The sequence below is a fragment of the Porites lutea genome, chromosome 5 (genome assembly GCF_958299795.1).
Source record: "Porites lutea chromosome 5, jaPorLute2.1, whole genome shotgun sequence".
In the NCBI taxonomy this organism is placed as follows: domain Eukaryota; kingdom Metazoa; phylum Cnidaria; class Anthozoa; order Scleractinia; family Poritidae; genus Porites; species Porites lutea.
In genome coordinates, this window is record NC_133205.1 from 40,292,825 (window position 1) to 40,313,012 (window position 20,188).

Consider the following 20,188-nt stretch of genomic DNA (forward strand, 5'->3'; position numbering starts at 1 on the left):
CGTCCTAAGTTAGATTTTGTTTTAATAACCGACCCATAATTTTTTTTTTGCTAAAAAATGAAAGTTTTAAAATCGATAGAAATCATCAGACTTATGCCCCTTCTTCGATTCCAGAATATTGGCTAGCCTGTTCCATGCGTTCGAAATGGTGGGGAGCGGGCAAAAAATTAGGGCGCCGGCCAAAAATTGACGAAGGAAAAAATAGGGCCAGAAAACATGGGGAGGGAACCCTCCCGCGTAATCTCGCGACCGCCCTAGTCTCCCCTCGTTTTTTCCTATCGTGTTTCTTTTTGCGCTGGCCGCGTACGATTTAACTTGCTCCCCACTATCTAAACGCCTGGAACAGGCTAAATATTGGCTTGCACCATTAGCGAAACATCGCTTACCAATTCAACATCTAGCCCCAGCTAGAAGTTAAGAAGGTGGATAGTGTTATCCAAGTGATCTTGAGGGATAAACTACTGTTTAGTGGATATTGCTGTTGGGTATCGATATTAACTTATCCTCTTGATAGCGATTCATCCGATGGATGGATTTCGACAATGCTGTCCAACTTTTAAGCAGCCGAAGCCTGCTATAAATTACGCGTCATGATCAAAGCGCATGTAAAGAGGCATAAATGAATTAGGCTTACGGTAAGCTGCTATTTGTACCCAACTAGTTCTCCTTTTGCCGTTGTCTGCAAATGTCTTATGACATAAAATGAGTAGTTTTATCACGTCAGTTTGATCCATAAGAGTTTGCCTTTATTTAGTCTTTATTTGCTTCCTAATGAATCTGATGTCTGTAGTGTGCTGTGAAGTAAACGACGTCGACCCTTTCTATAAGGAAAGTTACGCGCTGTAGTTATGCGTCCTGAGTAATTTTGAGTTTTTAAAGGGTTTAGAAATTGCAATGCAAAGGAATTCTCTGCAGATTCCTGCACGAAATCATGCAAACACCGTTTAAAGTGGTCTTAACTAATGCTACTCTAGAGTTATACACTCTTAGACAGGAAACTGTATTAGTGTTTGGAGATAGAGAGTCGCCATGATAATACTTGAAACTCAAGTTACTTATTCCAAAAGAATCTGTCGTGACCGAAATTAACTTACACAACCTAATTGTAGAAACGTCTCTCTTCAAAGGACTTTGCAGTTATGAAGTCCACGAGTGCGAGAGGAAAACTGATAGAAAATCATTTCCAGATTTTGCTCCAGAATCTGCGGTCAGCTCATTTATATCAGGTTAGATGCCTGAATGATCCAATGATTGAATGAAAAGTAATAAGAAACCCTTGTTAGTCGTCAAGTACTACCTGAAAATTTCAAAAAAAGACGAATACTAAACACATATTTGTACCTTTAAATTTCTGAATAAATGTTGTGGTAGTGGTGGTATCATGCAATTTTACACAGCATGTATTCGTGGATTACAGAGCTCTTTAGGACTGGGTTCGCCTCACATTGAAAAATCATTTTGCCATTTCGGGTTATCGAATGTACACCTGTACTTCTTTTAGCCGACACTTAGGAAATCAGCCATCTGCTAACTACAGCAAGGTTATTCAATGAGTGCTCTCAATGGGTTCATGTTTTAGGTTTCTAAGCTGACGGTTAATTTTTCTAGGTTACTGTCAACAGACGTCATCTGAAGAAAAAAAAATCAATTGTTTTGAAAAAATTCTAAAGCTTCCATTATTGTTGGCCTTGGGGAACCTTTCTGGAATGGAAAAAGGCTGACGTAGTCGGCATTCACCGGCGAGTGAAGACATATTGACAAACTCAAGGAAAGGTAGACGTCTTACTTTAGTAAAACGCGAACTTAATCCGGGTCGAAGCCGGCACTCGGGACTTGGGGCTCGGGGCCGGGGTTGGGGACGGAGCTAGGGACGGGATCGGGGTCGGAGTCGGTTTCGGGGTCTGTCTGGCTGTCTTTCTGTTTGTTTTTTTCACATCTTTAAACAGGTACATTTTCTATTGATACCCATTGTTTTGAGTCTCTTTTATTAAGTAAAATTGATGTCACTTTTTTTTAATGATTGATATAGAAATTTTCTTTAATTGATTTTTAAGAATTTCCCTTTCTGATTTACTAGATTTCTCGGTATAGTTTCAGTAGCCCCCCTATGCTACTGACATGAGTATTGCTCACGTGGCATTCCCAAACCAAGTGCTATTCACGGTTGGCACGGCCCTGAACTAATGGCTGTCGAAGCAAAGTTTCTATAACTGCCTCCATTTTTGGTTAAAGGGAAGAGCTTTTCGTTAAGAGAAAATAAAAGAAATAAAAAACCGAAAGCGTATCCTCTCTTACGTAATACTACTTGAGATGAATGTTATTAACTTGAGTAGCTCAAAATTAATAATTAGGTGTTTAGCTGGTTTGCCTATAAAGGACAGAAACCCAGATTAAGGTTATAAAATAAATGAAACCAGAAAATAAATAAATAATAATAATAGTAATAATAATAATAATAATAATAATAATAATAATAATAATGATAATGATAATACAGTGAAAGCGGACACCTTCGGGACCTTCCCAAGTGTCCGCTTAATAGAGAGTGTCCGCTTAATAGAGGTTGTAAAAATTGCGCCATGTTTGTTAACGATCTACATTCAACGGTTACCCTTTACTGTGATAAAGTTGCATGCTGTTAAACAAGCTATCCAGTCGATATTCAGAGTTCAAGTTCATTACCTTTCATTACCAACTTTAATTTGTTTATAAATGCAAAAACATTAACTGACTTCAGTACGTATTTCAAGTACGTAATCCAAAACTACTATTGTCAATTCAGTCTGGTGTCCGCTTAATAGAGGTTTTTAACGATAGAAATTAGCCAAATACACCTTATTTTAGTGTCAACGTCCGCTCATAGAGGTGTCCGCTGAACAGGGGTTCGTTACAAAGGCAAAATATAAGACGTTGATTTCGGGACCCGGCTTAGTGTCCGCTTTATAGAGGGTGTCCGCTTAATAGAGATTTCACTGTAATAATAATAATAATAATAATAATAATAATAATAATAATAATAATAACAATAATAATAATAATAATAATAATAATAATAATAATTATAATAACAATAATAATAATAATGATAATAATGATAATAGTAATAATAATAATAATAACTGAAAAAAAATGCAAGTACAAAGACCTAGAACTAGAAATACAGAGAATGTGGCATATCAAAACCGTAGTGATCCCTGTGGTTGTTGGTGCGCTTGCACGGTAAAGTGAAGAAGGGTATGGTAGAAAACATCAAGAAAGTATCAGAGAGAGCTACTATGACAGAGATTCAAAAGATCTGCATGCTGTAGGGGCGGAACTAGGGGGAGGGTGCAGGGGGTGCACACCCCCCCCCCCCCCCCCCCTCTGATATGACCTGCGGTTTTCTAATACAAGTAGTATTCTGCCAAAAAAAAATATGTGGTTTATTGGTGTTGAAGTAGAGCAAGAGACGAGTGCACCCCCTCCTAAAAAAAATCTTGGATCCGCCCCTGTGCTGGGATCTGCATGAATCCTCAGAAAGGTGCTTAGTGTATGAACAGAATGATTGACTTGAGTGACTGGCGCTCTAGGTGCATAGTTTGCGCCCGGCTGATGCACAAAAAGAACACCAGCAAAGATTGTGATAATAAAGACAATAATAATAATAATAATAATAATAACAATAACAACAAAAGAAATAATGATAATAAAAGACAATGAAAAAGGCAAACAAAGAACAACAACATCACAACAGCAAAAGCAGACCTCAGCCCAGGCACCAGCACTAGTGGTTTCCGTTTCCTTTTACAGAACCGGAAAAAGCTTAAGAGACGCCTGAGGGCATGCACTGGCCTGGGCTAAAAGGGAACCAACAAAATTGAACGGTGGTCGGGATTAAGGCTTCCTCCTACACGCTGCTTTGATTTGCTCGTCCTCTTGCGTCTCCAATTTGGCTAAAACAAACGCAAACGACTGTTAGGCGGATTATCCCGGCCAAGACCTGGGCTCGAGTACCAGCTGCTGTTCGGGAAATGACAGAGCGGCGGAAATCGAGCCTAGCCCAGACCCCGAGTCCGTGTTTCAGCTGACACTTGTTTAATTTGGATACGTTGGAGTTCAACACGTGAGTCTGTCTGACGATTTCCGTCGTTTTATCTTTTATTTTTTTTTAGCGGTATGATCTCAGTTCATTGTAGCAATTGAGCAGTTGCGTTTGAATATGTGTTTGTTTATTTTCAAAACAAACTTTCAAAGCTTTTTGAGAACATTTAAGCCTGGTTTCCTCATGATCACTACGATCGCTGCGATCGATGAAACAAAAGTTCAGCGATGGCAGCGATCATATGGAAACCACTCTTCAGCGGTGGCAGCGATCACAGCGATTGTAGCGACATCGATCGCTGAGATAGACTTCAGTTCTATCTCAGTGATCGTGGCGATCGTAGCGATCATATGGAAGCCACTCTCCAGCGATCACAGCGCGTCTCAGCGACCTCAAATTAAAAGTACCAGGATGCATTGCGTACGCTCACCCTTTTCAAAATGGCTGCCAACACAAACATTGAGAAAGCAATCGACATGGCACTTTTTATGGAAGAAGTACAAAAATACGACTGTCTTTACATGAAATTTTCAAAGGAATAGAGAGACAAGTACAAGAAAATCAATGAGAGACAAGTACAAGAAAATCAATGAGTTCTCTGTCTTTCCCGTCGTCCATAATTACTAGAAAACACGCCTCAGGTAGGAGTCGACAACTCACAGCCGCTATGCTGAATTTGAGGAATGGCACGAACTATGTTGTTAGACCTAGGTCCCCTCGGTCTTCATTCAGCGAGCGATGGTAGCGATCATATGGAAAGCAGGATTTAGGCCCCCTTTTCAAGGATCAGCAGGAGGATGCCACAGCAGTATTTTCGGCTGAAAACTTTAATGATATACGCTTGTTTTCTTCAGAAACGAAATTGCCCAGCCTTACCCTGACTGGGACTGTTTCATTCCTTTTGTTATTTTCCTTGTGAATAAAAACTGCTGCACTCGGACGATGTCAAAACTGAATTGCCCTTTTTTTGGTAAAATAACCCATGAATTATTTCCACGGAAGCAATCAAAATCAGCTTGTGGTGATCTAATAAGAAGTATAAAACAGCAATTAGTCAGTTCTTTATATCCTGCACAGGTGCAACAGTGATAGATGCCGCATTCTTCAGCAACAACAGCCTTGTGTGCTCGTTTTTCCTGACGTAGCAGATTGTTTGAAATTAACATTTTTATTCAGATAGAAGGCTGCAGGAAGCACCTGGATCTTAAAATCCCTACACAGAAGCTGACCTGAAAAGATAAAGTAATAATAATAATAATAATAATAATAATAATACAAGGATAAAAAAAGCGGAAAAATGATTCAGTTTTCACATTTCTATTTCTAGCCGGATTTTTGAAAACGTTACCTCCAAATAGACCCCTTCCCTCAGACAGTTTATTCTTCGGCCAAAATAATATCTCCAAAGCAATATAGAAACTAGTAAGAGTATGACCATTGCTTTTTTCTCTTCTCCTCCATATCGCTCTTTGAGCGAAAAAAAAAAAAGAAAACAAAGCAAGACAAAAAACAAAACAAAAAACAAAACCAGGAAAACGAAACGAAAAAAGAAACTGCCTTTGGCCCTTTTTCGACTCAAGTGGCTGCAAATTTCGCTAAGTTCGCAATTTTCCCGTCTACAAATTATAGAAATTTATTTTCAATTGGCTTTAAACATCGATATATATCATTTAAAAGGAAAACTGGAAATCGCACTGATGGATTAACATATTTCATTTCCGGTTTTGCTTCATTCCGCATTATGCCTCAAAACTCACTGCGTTTATTTGTTTACTTGAAAAAATTCCAGTAGAGAAAAGATCGTCTTTACCTTCATTGTCATCATCTTTTCTTGGAGCGCCATTTATGGGACGTGTAGGCTCTTCGCATTGCACAATTTTCTGAAAAATATATTTATTTAACAAATTCTTTAAATCTTTGAACAAATGCGGAAGCTGTTTAAAGAACCAATAGGAACTTTTTTGGGGTAAGCAAGAATTGACGATCCGAGATAAAAAAAGACTGAAAATAATATAATGTAATAATATCAAAAATATGGAAAATGATTCAGATTGAATTATGTCCTTCGTGCAAAGTTTAGGTCCAACCATATGATACAGTGAAACCCCGTTAATAGGGTCACCAATGGGTAAAAAAAGTTGGCTGTTATTACCGGGACAGGGTAGTGAAAAATACATCGCATCGCCTTCGCACTTCTTGAATAACTGTCCTCTTAATAAACAGCCGGAATGTTTTGCATATCGCGTACAGTAATTGTGAACTTTCAGTCTTTATTTAAAGAAAAAAGCGATTGAGAGGGCTCCCATAATGCTATGTAGTGACGAGGACTTTTTAGAAAAGAAAGAAAAGTTGGTGATATGTGGCCACCTCTCAAATGGCTGCAATAACCTCTCTGCAACGGCCAATTTTTTTTTGGCAGACATTTCATACCTGACTGACTTTTGCTTAAACCTCTCTACAACGGACACCTCTCTATAATGGCTGCACTTTCTTCTGTCCCCGAGGTAGCCGTTTTATTAATTGTGGAGACGTTTAACTGCACTTTGTGCACGACAAAAAATGGTTAGCAGTTAACCTGGTACCACGGTTGCTCACAGTTATGTTTTAATACTACCTCTCCTCATTGCCCTATAGATAAGCCGCTTCAGTTCTCTTTTCATGTCTCTTTTCAAAAACGCGTAAACCAACGGATTTGCCGCCGAATTGGCTACCAAGAGAACGGTAACTCCCTGTGCAGCATTATCAGACACCCTGTCTGAGACAAACATGATTCTCAGGATCAGATAGTTTTTTACTAGATGACATGCCAAGAAAAACACCACTATAGCAATTATGAATGGTGCTGAGCTATGTTTGCGTCTACCAGGATGTCTGGAAGCTGCTGTCTTCAGTGAAGCCCGCTTGAGTGAAGTTTGCAGTTCCTTTCTGAGAGACTCCATAGCAGAATTCTGAAGTGACTGCACGCGAATTACGGCCAAAATACGGACAACAGCATAGACAAACAGAGTGGAGCACAGTATGTCAAAACCTGAGACACCAGTTAGACGCAGCACTTTTAAAACAGTGTCTGAGTTTGCAGCGAACATTCCCAAAACCAGGTAGAGCGATATCAACAATGGAATCAGCCATGCCAACAAGATGACCCTTCCAGGGCGTCTCAAGATGATGAAAGTGTTGTATCTAAGAGGATGAAGAATTGCTGCGCAACGATCCCACGTTAAGATGCAGAGATTTGCAACTGAAGAGTGAACCAGAAACCAATACGCTGCCATGTATATGTTCTGGTTACAGATCCTATTATAGCTGACGCAAACATGACCGCCGGGGAAGGCAACCATTCCGACGCCCAGATCAGCAACTGCCAGGGAAATTACAAACCAGTTGGGTGGAAAATGGAGGCGGGGTATCGCAGCGATGAAGGCTATTATAAAACCATTCCCAAGAACGGCTAACACGGAAAGTAACCATCCCGAAACATCGAGCCAACCTTCCATGTCAGAACACTTATAGAGATTATTTTACGACTTCAACCTACAAGAAACCGTTCAAGAGTAAGTGCCGAATACCCACTCACTTTTCAGCTCACTTCATTTAAATTTCTCTGACGCTTTGAAGAGTGAAGCGTTACACAAAAGCTCTTAGACTGTCATCAGCTGAAATATTATTCAATTTTATACTCGCGATACCAACAGTGATGTACTTCGCTTTATAATTGAAGTTTCACTGTGGGGAGGGAAGAAATAGGAGCTCCCCTAAAAACGCTCGCGGGGGAGGCTAGGACGAATAAGACTGACACCGAACATATGTTTCCCGCCCCCACGCTTCACGCATGTGCCGCACGGTCTGGAAAGATCTGGAGATCATGGGGGCCAACGGGAACAAGCGAAAGCTGAGTGGACTTCACTGTTTTGACTTTCGTTTGTTTTAGCGTGTTTTTGATCAATTGAACCTCTTAATAATTAAGATACTATGGTATCAAAGAAAACGGAAGTAAAGAGAAACCAAGTCGATTCTTGCAAGTACAAGTGATCAGTGTATGACTCATTCGCAACAATCATTGTATAAAGCTTGTAAAACTGACTTTCTTTGTACCCTTTACTAAGAATGGTATATTTAAACTTACAAAATGTGGACTTTGTCCTGAAAGGTTTCTGTATACTAGGCAGTGTAAAACAGATTATGGTTAAAACGTATAATCGCAGCTGTAACAGGAACATGTAACTTTTTCACATCCCATTGTCCTTTCGTTACAGACTCAACCCCCGTAGCGAATACCAATTTCAGCGACTCTAATCTTATTTTCCCTGTGGGACCAAACAGTTCAACTCTTTAGAACCAACTCCAAACCCAAGTATACCTTATATTTCAATATTTGATTATAGATTACCACTGATTGCAGTCCAAGAAGATATTGGAGGCAAAGCATCTCATCGATCACGAGGCTCTCAACATAACATTCAGTCCATTTAGTGGAATTAGCTTAAACCTCTGGTTAAACCCATCTACTGTGTACCGGGATTTGAATGCGCGCTATAATTGGCTTGTTTTTGCAGGTTGATGGAATGCACTGAGGAAATTGTAGGTAGTTGATATTAGAATGTAATAAGACGTGCTTAAGATAGCTTATCTGCAATAGGTCATTCACCTCCTTCTAATATGGCGGCCTTGTTGCTTTTCTTTAATGTTTTTGTCACGTAACTCTTTGTCTCCATGTCAACCTTCAGACGCGATAAGAACCGTTTCCGCGATCAAAATGGATCTCAAACGGGCCAGTTTTTACCCGGGGGGTACTCCCTATAATTGCCCATTCGGGGAGACTCCGTCCAAAAAGATTTTTTTAAGCACCGTGATAACGTAAAAGGGTTAGCCTCCTCACCCTGTACTGATCTAATCAGGAATGGAAAGGGAGATTACAATAGATAACCATTGCATGTTTAAAGTCACAAAAGGCCTGTTGTGGCATACCACAATATTTATCAGTCTGGGTTATTTACAATCATTTTTAAACATTTTTAACCGCACAGTGAAAGTAACACTCACTACGTCGACCCTTTCTATAAGGAAAGTTATGCCCTGTAGTTATGCGTCCTGGATAATTTTGAATTTTTGAAGCGTTTAGAAATTGCAATGCCAAGGAATTCTCTGCAGATTCCTGCGCGAAATCATGACACCATTTAAAGTGCCTCAAGCCCGGGGCCTCAAGTAGGAGTCGACGATTCACAGCCGCTATGCTGAATTTGGGGAATTGCGCGAACTACCGTAAAATTCAGAAAATAAGCCCCTCCATATAAGCCCCCCAAGCTCGTAACGCAAAAAACCCAACGTTAAATCGCCCCTCCAACTATAAGCCCCCCGGGAGAGCTTGTTCTTGGAAATTGCCCTCAAATAGAAAGAAAAACAAAGCAAAAACGGTGAATTTACTTCCAACTATAAGGTTAGCCCAATCGATTTTGAAACGCAAATTTCCCTCCGTAGATAAACCCCTCCGAATATAAGTCCCTCCAAAAATAAGCCCCTCAAAAAGGGCCTTTGCCCCGGGGCTTATTTTCGAAATTTTACGGTATGTTGTTAGACCCAGGTCCCCTCGGTCTTTATTCAGCGATCGCAGCTATCATATGGAAACCAAAAATTGATGCGATCGCTGAACCATTTTTGTCAGCGATCACAGCAATGGTAGCGATCATATGGAAAGCAGGCTTTAGGCCCCCTTTTCAAGGATCAGCAGGAGGATGCCACAGCAGTATTTTCGGCTGCAAACTTTAATGATATACGTTGTTTTCTCCAGAAACGAAATTACCCAGCCTTACCCTGACTAGGACTATTTCATTCATTTTGTTATTTTCCTTGTGAATAAAAACTGCTGCACTCGGACGATGTCAAAACTGAAGCTGCAGCAGAATTGCCCTAGCAAACTTGGTAAAATAACCCATGAATTATTTCCAATGAAGCAACCAAAATCAGCTTGTGGTGATCTAATAAGAGTTTTAATTATTCTCAGGTTAAATCTACAAATTTCATCACAATATAGTGTCCTTTATTTAAGTAGATACATCGGAGCTGTGGCCCATAAAATAAATAAATATATTTTTTTAACTTTCAATTCAATTAGGGTTTCCAAGTAATAGTTTGCAGCTTACATATCGTTTAGAAAACAGCAACAGCGATATTCAATTCAAAAGAAGTATAAAACAGCAATTAGTCAGTTTTTTATATCCTGCATGGGTGGAACAGTGATTAAGGTGCCGCATTCTTCAGCAACAACAACCTTCTCGGCTCATTTTTCCTGTAGCATTTTGCTTAAAATTGACATTTTCATTCAGATAGAAGGCTGCAGGAAGCACCTGGATCTTAAAATCTCTACACAGAAGCTGGCCTGAAAAGATAAAATAATAATACTAATGATACAAGGATGAAAAAAGAGGAAAAATGATTCTATATCAGTTTCACATTTCTATATCTAGCCGAATATTTGAAAACGTTACCTCTAAATAGACCTCTTCCCTCAGACAATTTCTTTTTCAGCCAAAATAATATCTCCAAAGTAATATAGAATCTAAGACTGTGACCATTGCTTTTTTTTCTTCTCCTCCTTATCGCTCTTTGAGCGAAAAAAACAAAAAACAAAGCAAAACAAAACAAAAAACAAAACCAGGAAAACGAAACGAAAAAAAGAAACCGCCTTTTGGCTCTTTTTCGACTCAAGTGGCTGCAAATTTTCTCTAGGTTCGTGATTTCCAAAGAATCGGCTAGATATATAATAGTCCCGTCTACAAATTATTGGAATTAATTATTTATTTTGGTTTTAGAGCTATCGATATATACGGCATCAAAAAGGAAAACTGGAAATCGCACTGATGGATTAACATTTCGTCTCTTTTGTTTCATTCCGCGTTGCGCCTAAAAACTCACTGCGTTGATTTGTTTACTTGAAAAAATTCCAGAAGAGAAAAGACCATCTTTACCTTCATTGTAATCATCGTTTCTTGGAGCGGCATTTATGGGACGTGTAGGCCCTTCGCTTTGGACAATTTTCTGAAAAATATATGTATTTATTGAATAACAAATACTTTAAATCTTTGTTTTTTGTTAAAATAATCTGCGTTACAGTTTGTATACACTTTTGAACAATTGCAGAAGCTGTTGAAAGAACCAATAGCAACTTTTTTGGGGGTAAGCCGGAATAAAAAATATAATAAAAGAATAAAAGAATGAAAATAAATATAATAATGATAAAAACATGGGAAATGACTCAGATTGAATTATGTTCTTCGAACACATTTTAGGCCATCCAACTATATGATACAGTGAGACCCCGTTCAGGTAATAGGGTCACCAATGGGTCAAAAAAACAAATAAGCCGTATTAACAGGGTGGCTATTACCGGAACAGTGTAATAAAACATTGCATCGCCTTCGCACTTCTTGAATAACTGTTCTCTTTAATAAACGGCCGGAATGCTTTAGATATCGCCAGGAGCCCATCATATCGAGTACAGTAATTGTGAAAACTAGTTGAAACATTCCTTCCGTACATGACTATTAAACCGTCACAAATGCGTTTTAGGTGTACTGTAGTCTACTGAAAAAACATTACAAGATACACTGAAGCAAGAGACTGAAGATAGGCCCAAGCAATTTAATTTTCTAAATTTCGAACGAGTGGCCGTATTAACGGGGTGAAATTATAAAAGATTCTGCCGTTTGAGATTTTAAAATGTGGCCGTTAGCCGTATTAACGGGTGACCGCATTTAAAAAAATAACAACCTAATGAAATATTTACCTTTCCTGATGCAGGCATTTTGCGGAGAGTTTTTGCAGGTAAAGCTTCACTTGTAAAGGTTTGTGAGTCCAAAATTACACTGTGTAGAGCACGTCGTCTATAGCTCTTTTATAGTCCTTGATGTTGTGTTGAACTGGAGCGAGGCGGTGATCACACGAAGTGCACATGAACGGATTATGTCAATATCCCTTCTGTATGTAGCTAGTATTGACAACGGATTTCGTCTCTGATGTTGTTTCACAAAAGTGGGTTAATTGTTAATCATGTCTTTCTTAAAGTCAAATCACGCGAAGGACACTACAATGGAAACTTTATTTGTGTTTAATGTACAATTGTAAATCTCGCTAAGTATAGGCAATTTATAAATGCTGCTTAAGATTGAATTATTCAAAAAAAATAAAATAAAATAAAAAGAAGAAGAAAAGAAATTATCAAATCAAATCAAAATTGTATTAAGTCTGAGCTATCCCAATTCCTATTTCTACAACAAAAGACGTAATATGTTGCTCTGATGGCTATATTTATCACTTTTTTGATAAATATCACAAGACAAACTTTTCTCCTGACTTGCTTTTAATCTCATAAAAAGCATTAACATTGTTTGTGAAAAGCAAATTTTTCTGGTCATGCAGTATAAAGCAAGAACTTCCTGAAATCTGCAGATGTTTTTCAAGGCGTAGGATAGGAGGATGGAGATTGTGTTAGCCAGAACTTGTTAGAACATAACAGCCGGACAACTATTTGTCTTCCTCTCAGGTAATTCCCTTGAAAAGGAGTATTATCCAGATTTTTTTCAGAACCCATAGTGTTCCAATTGACAGCCATAAGGACATTTAAAAATTGCAATAAAAAGATTTAGGCCCGTAATTCTAATTCCCCTAGTTGCCCGCAAAACGTTCGAAACTTAAAAAACTGTCAAAAATTCATATCATCAAAAACTATGAATCTTTTTTGCCGGGGCCATAATTTTTTAGTAAAGTAACATCAAATTATCCGATCTACCATAAATGTAAGAATAATGGACAGTTGTGACATCATCTCATACTCCTCTGTCACCAAATGCAGAGTTCAGTGTCATTCATATCTAAATAATACAGTTTCTACTATTCATTTCTTTTTTCTTCTGAAACTGTATTTTTCTTGCAGCCATAATGAGGAAAAACACCAATAAAAAAAAATTGGGGTCGCCGTTCTCGGTTCATGGCAAAAAGACAACACACGTGACAATTTTGGCTTCAAATGATCATTTTATGTAAAGGGACCGGGACGATTTTCAAGATCGGCACGTTCTCAGCCGAGAGGAGTTATAGTGATAATCGCTATTAACCAAATGGAGTACAAAAAAGACCTTTGCTGCCTCTCTTTAAGCGACTGGACAAAACTACCGCCACATTTTATGTGCCAATGCTATGCGCAGCAAGTGATGCGCAGTGCAGTTACTGAAAATTTTTTTTCGATTTATAACCCAAGCACGAAGCGCGCAGGTCGTCAAAAAAAACAACAACGAAACAAAACAAAGCAACAACAAAAGAAACGAGGATCAGTAATTTGCAGTACGGACCAAGAAAATAAGGCTAATAAGATGTTTACTCTATGACTTCCCGTTTAGGGGACCGGAAAGGTCCGGAAACAACTGCTGAGGACACGTTGCAGGACACACGATTTGACAGTCATTTGACAGGCGTCAAAAAATGAAGGTTTTATTGGCTCATGAAAACATTAACACATAAAAAAGGCTTTCCGAGAAAGTGAAAAAAAGAGGGCCATTTTGAAAAAAGTTAATTCGGTCAAAACTAAGAGCACCACTGGAGTATGTTGGAAACTGAACGCTGTGTCTGTGTTAGCTCTCTGTGTCAGCCACGCAGGCTACCTGTTTGCACTCTTGGCCGGCCGGACAAATCTTAACCCTTTAACATTTATATATTTTCTCCATATATATTTTTTATTTTGAAGAAGAAACTTTCTTTTATCATCTCATTCCATAGTAACCATTGCCTTCATTTTCATGACCTTCATTCAAATTTCATCAGAGAGCACTAAACCTTTCGGCAAATAATTTTTTGGGGCATTCTTGTAGGCATAGTATCAAAAAGTTGGCCCTACCTTTTCAAGTTTCAATCCTTGTCCATCTTTGCCATACGTTGAACTAGACGACAGGATACAGTTTTAATGCCTAAATATACTCCGGCTTAAATAAAAAAAGTATACCATTTTTTTCAAAAATTCCATTGAGGCGAAGAACGTTTTAGCTTTTTAATAAAGTTAGCAAATAGCGCGTGACCGAGCCACAGTAAATACATCCTCTGTCACTTTAGGGGTTAAAGGCATAACTACAAACTCTTCTCTCCTACTGTCAGTTTTCTGGTTGGAATGTTTCGAAATTCAATAGAAAAATAAAGTCACGTTCAGGGAACGCTGCAGAGGTCAGATTCATAAGGTTATATTGAGCAAATGAAAAGTGTTAAAGCAAATTCTTATGGATGAAACTGACCTGATAAAGCTATCTATTTTAGGTAGATATAAGGAATATAGAGTAAACGAAATAAATAGAAAAAACTTGCTTCAAAAAGCTGTTCACCGTAAAAGTTATTCATTACCACTTTAAACATATTATAGACATTCATGTATAACCATAGGTCATGATGCGTGTCATCAACAGATGTTAGAACAGAAAGCAGTATTCCGCAAAGACCTTAATGAAGCCGTCCGGGTGGCCTATTTATTTCAAGCCCATTTGAGGGAGGGGAGGGGGGAGATTATTTGAGAGGGGGAATTATCTAATTTAGAAAACACGATGGTATCAGTTCTCCATGAAGAACTAAAATACAAAGTAGAGGAGCTCAAGAACAAGAAGGTTGGAGGGTATGCAGCCGAGGATCAGAATCAAATCCGAACTTCCAGTTGGTATATAAAGCATCCCAGATCAGTCCACGTGAAGTTTTACAGTCGTGATTGATTAATACAGTCTCTGATTAGTGAAGAATAATACTTGGAGGGGAGTAGGGGCTTATAAACTTTCTTTCCCTGAAAAGGGGGGCTTATTATAGGTTGGGTGCTTAGTTCCGGGGGGGGGGCTTAATAGAGGATTTACGGCATAACGGTCACATTCCGGTTGAAAGTTGATTTAGCTTTTATTTCTCAGCTCAATGAGCTCTATCCATTAATGTACCAAATTGCCAACGCCGTTAAAGTACAGAAGATACCAAAAATTGTTGTGGCAAACCTTGATTAAATCACCCAATTGTTTATACACATAAGATACATAATATCAGCTTGTGACGATTTCAAGAGCTTTTATTATTAGTATAAGAGTACCTTAATTTACAACAATACTGCATCTGAACTGTGACTCAAAAACAAATAAAGTTTTTTTTAAAACTTTCAATGTTCAGGGCTTAAATCACAGCTTACAGTTTATATTTCAATAATTTAACAAAATAGGCAATATTTAATGAACATATTGAATAGTATTTAATCATTCTTTTAGATCAACGCTGCAATAGTTACAGATGCTACACTCCTCAGCAACAACAACCTTGAGTGCTCATTTTTCCTGAAGCCGCGGACTGTTTGAAATTAACATTTTCATTCAGATAGAAGGCTGCAGGAAGCACCTGGATCTTGAAATCCCTGCACAGGAGCTTAGCTGCAAGGTTAAATAATGAAAATGGGTTGAAATAAAATAAAATAAGAAGCGAAAATGCTCTAAGTTTCACAGTTGCAAGGTTATTTTCAGTTGGTACTTGGCTCCATAAGAAAAAAGAGATTTCAGGGGTTGCTACATTTTTTTGGGTTTTCTTCCTTTCAGCATCGGAGCTCATTCTGGTGTGTTGTTTCTGTAAACAAAATCCAAAAGAATATTTAGCCTTTACCTTCGTGGTCATCATCTCTTCGCAGAGAGCCATCTATCTCACGTCTGAGCTCTTCGCTTTGCACAATTTTCTGAAAAACGTTTTATAAATTGGTTAGTATTGATGTTGTTGTTGTTGTTTATTGTTAATCTTCTTCTACAGGTCTGTTCGCTTAAAACAAAACAGTGTTAAACTTTGAAAGTACTTTTAAACAACGTCACATAGTCCCCCCTCCCCCCCGCCCCTACCCAACACAAATAAAAACGGAAAAGCATCAAGACAATCGACCTTTTATATTTTAAAATATGATTTTATCACTCACAATCTGTGAAGCACAATCATAAATCCATCGACATATCATTTAGTTCAAGAAAGATCTTATTCTGCCAAGGCTGTAAAATCTGATTCAAAGTTTCCTATGATCGACAATTTTGCACCATATCCCCTCCGTCAAAAAGTAAAAATATGATATCTCGGAGGATTGTAATAACGTTTATACAAGCTAGTGAGATATTTACCTTTCCAGATGCAGACATTTTATTTGTTGAGAGTTTTCAGGTGAGGCTTCACTCAAGTCTAGAAAGCTTGTGAGTTCAAAATCACACTGCTGATGGACTTCATCGACAGGCCTTTTATAGTTCGTCATAATGCGTCGAAATGTGGTCAGGCCAAAATCACGCGAGGTGTTCTTTAAGTTCTTTAAGTTCTTTAAGTAAACAGATGTAGTGTTGTACATAGAACTCAACAAACTGATCGGTGATGTTGTTACACAAAGGTGGGTTTATCGTTTATCTTCTCATATGGCCGCATGCATCTTCTGACTTTCTTAAGTCAAATCACACTTATCTAGTACATTGCAAAAAAATTTAGTTAAGTACAAGTCACAAGAGTTGCTTTAAAATGCATATTAAGTTATTTTTACAAATCCATTTTTATGGTTATTGTTTAAAACAAGAAGAGTGAAAAGCTCTCAAATGAAGACGTAGGATTGATGGCTCGTCAGCTACATATTATATATTATAATATGTGTTTGAACGACTGCAAGGTCAACTTATTTTTTCTTCCTCAGAAAAACTTTATAAGCTAATACACAGGGCATTCAAGCTATACTTTGTATGAATAAGGCAATCAACATAATTAACCTTATCGTCACGTGATACACAAAATAAATAGCAATCCTTGATACTAAAAATACAAACATCTCCGACTGATTTAGTTGGCGTTTATGATTGACAGATGTCTATTTAAAATTAAAATGGCTAAACTTAAATACTTATTATTTTGGCTATTTATTATTTTTTGTGATTTCCTTGTTCGAACCCTGGGGGAGGGGGTACTCCTGGAAATTCTTGGTGGGGCGTGTGCCGCTCGGTTCTCCAAATCTTGACCCTATTTCAGACCAACAAAATAATGTAATTTTCCACAGCTGTTTTCAGAACAGACCTCTAAAATCCTTACCCGATTTCAGACTGGGCCTTTAAGCAGAAATTATGTTATAATTACTTAGATTAGAGGGCAAACAAAAAAAACTCTTCAAATCCATTTCGAATTCGCATATTTCTCGTTCTTTCTACACCCATTTGGAATTGAAATGAAAATACGTTCATACACTCCCATAGTTCCCTCAAAAACCATATCCGATTCCTGCTAAAATGGGTAAAGCTAAAAGTGAATGGCAGTGTTCAGACCAAAACGGAGCAAACACCCTACCAGTTGGGGTGGCACATACCTATATAACTTATATAAGGGATTACCCCTCCCCCCTCCCCCGGGGCTTGAATCGAAAGCGGTGATGATAATAATCATCACAAAAGCTCGTCTTGTCTACTTAGAATTTCCATGCCATAATAACAATAGTGTGCGCCAATAATAACAATAGTGTTTTTCCAGTGTTCCTGCCCTGTGTTATTTTCCTTAGAATTCTTAAATAGATAACGGGATAACGTTGATTCACCTAATAAAAATACAAGAAAAAAGCTAGTCTAAAGAAACATTTTTCTTATGGCCTCGTGTATGTTTCAATCCTTTGTTTAGCTTTCCTCGAGTGATTTGACTTACATGTAAAGAAGGTCAGATGGGGCAGGATATGACAAGATTAACAATTAACCCAGCTTATCAGTACAGAGCCGAAATAGGTTGTTAAGTTCTATAGGTAAAATACTATTATATAGAAGGGATATTGGCATAGTCTACTCAATGTGCATCTCGCGTGATCATCGCCTGACTTCAGTTCAACACAACATCAAGGGCTATAAAAGGCCTAAAGGCATAGTGCTGTCAACAGTGTGTTTTTGAACTCGAAACCTTCACAAGTTAAGCTTTACCTCAAAATTCAGCAACATGCCTGCATCAGGAAAGGTAAATATCTCATTAGGTTGTAAAGATGTTACAATATTCCTCTAAATGACCATAGAATTTATATTTCAAACGATAAGTGTCTATCACAACAAACTTTGAATCAGATTTCTTGCACATTCTTGGCAGGATAAAATCTTTCTTGAACGAGAGATATAAAATTGGACTTGTAACGTGGCTTTGCGTTGATTGTGTAGAAAAAGAAGGTATAAAAACTTGGGGGGGGGGGGGGGAGGGGATAGGGGTTTTGTTATTTCTGGCTTTATTAAAAAAAAAAAAATTACCAAAGCCTACCGTGGCTTCCTTATTTCAAGAAAACAGTTATGGAAAACAAAAAATATTAATCATTAATCATAATAAATAACGTATTTACGATCATAATGTTTTCAGAAAATTGTGCAAAGCGAAGAACTCAGACGTCAGATAAATACTGGTTTGGGAAAGGATGATTACCTTGAAGGTAAAGCTAGGCTATATTATATGAATAAATTTTTCACCCCGCAGTTCTCATATATAATTTTCATATATTCAAAGCTTCAAAAACTATATAGTTGTTCACAAAAATAACTCAAAACAATGCGCTCTGAGTTAAATGAAGTAAAACAAAAGAAATGAACTGCTAACCCCTGAAATCTCAAGGAAATTTCTTTTTTCTTATACCCCAAGAGCAAGGGAAAATAGATTATTTTCTCTTGCCCACAGCCATGGAGCCAAGTAATAATTATAATTTGAAACTGGACTGTCCACAGTCCCCTATTTTTTCGTAAGAAAGTCAGGATCAAGCGCTTTTTCATTTGTACCAAGCGGCGAGCGTAGGTGGCGTCTAGATTTGACCCAAATCCAAGATGACCGCCAGTAATGCAGCGGTCGATCTCTATGAACTTACGAAAAAATAGGTGACTGCGAACAGTCTAATTTGAGACTAAAGCCTACTATGACATATAGAAATGTTATACCTAGCCTATTTTTGCTCTCTTATTTTATTTAATTTTTATCATTTGACATTTTCAGGCCAGCTGTTGTGTAGGGATTCCAAGATCCAGGTTCTTCCTGCAGCCTTCTATCTGAATGAAAATGTTAATTTTAAACAAACTGCTACATCAGGAAAAATGAGCACACAAGGTTGTTGTTGCTAAGGAGTGCAGCATCTAGCACTCTTGCAGTATTGATGTGAAGAAGTTATTTTAAAAGCACTATTTAATATTTCGAATAAAGATCGCCGCTCTCATTATATTATAAACATGTAAACCGTAAGCAATGATTTTTTCCCAATACGTTGAAAGTTCAACTGAAAAGAAAACTATATTCATTTTTGAGCTACAGTTCAGATGCAGTATTGTTGTAGATTAAGGTACTCTTCTTATACTAGGAATAAAATAAAGCTGTTGAAATCATCGCTAGCTGGTTTTTATATCTTTCGGCGTATCTATATCAAGGTTTGCCACGACAATTTTTTGCCCTCTGTACTTGAACGGCGTTTATAGTTTCTCTTCGATCAACAACTACAACAAAAACAAAGACTCAGTATTCATAACTAACCGCTGGAATCCAATTAATACATTTAATGGGCAAGTTAGTTAAACGGGTTTTTATCCATTGTTTAACAAAAACGCGTAGCCTTTTTCAGTTTGTTCAACACTTTGATAAACACCAGATATATCATATCGTGAACAGCTTCACGAATGCATAAGGCGTAGATTAAAGAAACATTTGTTTTCTTATAATAACCCACTAAGGAAGATATCTAAAGGTCCAGATTTGCTAAACCGCGTCCTAAGTTAGATTTTGTTTTAATAACCGACCCATAATTTTTTTTTTTGCTAAAAAATGAAAGTTTTAAAATCGATAGAAATCATCAGACTTATGCCCCTTCTTCGATTCCAGAATATTGGCGAGCCTGTTCCATACGTGCGAAATGGTGGGGAGCGGGCAAAAAATTAGGGCGCCGGCGAAAAATTGACGAAGGAAAAAATAGGGCCAGAAAATATGGGGAGGGAACCCTCCCGCGTAATCTCGCTCCCACCCCAGTCTCCCCTCGTTTTTTCCTCTCGTGTTTCTTTTTGCGCTGGCCGCGTACGATTTAACTTGCTCCCCACTATCTAAACGCCTGGAACAGGCTAA

The 20,188-nt window shown here is 38.0% G+C and overlaps 1 protein-coding gene and 3 long non-coding RNA genes across 4 annotated transcripts; 1 reads left to right on the forward strand and 3 right to left on the reverse strand.

Annotated features, from left to right (window-relative positions):
* Positions 1-6,678: 6,678 nt before the first annotated feature.
* Positions 6,679-7,575, reverse strand: LOC140938376 (5-hydroxytryptamine receptor 6-like). Its single transcript, XM_073387862.1, has one exon. It carries the CDS (start codon positions 7,573-7,575, stop codon positions 6,679-6,681), a length of 897 nt encoding a protein of 298 aa, XP_073243963.1.
* A 2,468-nt stretch (positions 7,576-10,043) lies between these two features.
* Positions 10,044-12,001, reverse strand: LOC140937594 (uncharacterized). The gene is made up of 3 exons (XR_012165501.1): positions 11,862-12,001; positions 11,044-11,113; positions 10,044-10,454 (listed from the first exon to the last, which is right to left on the reverse strand). It is a non-coding gene; the product is annotated as an uncharacterized lncRNA (long non-coding RNA).
* Positions 12,002-15,129: 3,128 nt separating this feature from the next.
* Positions 15,130-16,383, reverse strand: LOC140937586 (uncharacterized). The gene is made up of 3 exons (XR_012165492.1): positions 16,231-16,383; positions 15,734-15,803; positions 15,130-15,507 (listed from the first exon to the last, which is right to left on the reverse strand). It is a non-coding gene; the product is annotated as an uncharacterized lncRNA (long non-coding RNA).
* A 1,532-nt stretch (positions 16,384-17,915) lies between these two features.
* LOC140937462 (uncharacterized) lies at positions 17,916-19,463 on the forward strand. The gene is made up of 3 exons (XR_012165468.1): positions 17,916-18,070; positions 18,458-18,527; positions 19,079-19,463. It is a non-coding gene; the product is annotated as an uncharacterized lncRNA (long non-coding RNA).
* Positions 19,464-20,188: the final 725 nt, after the last annotated feature.

Coding starts and splice junctions, on each gene's coding strand:
- LOC140938376 (XM_073387862.1), bottom strand. CDS start 7,575: ATGGAAGGTTGGCTCGATGTTTCGGGATGGTTACTTTCCGTGTTAGCC.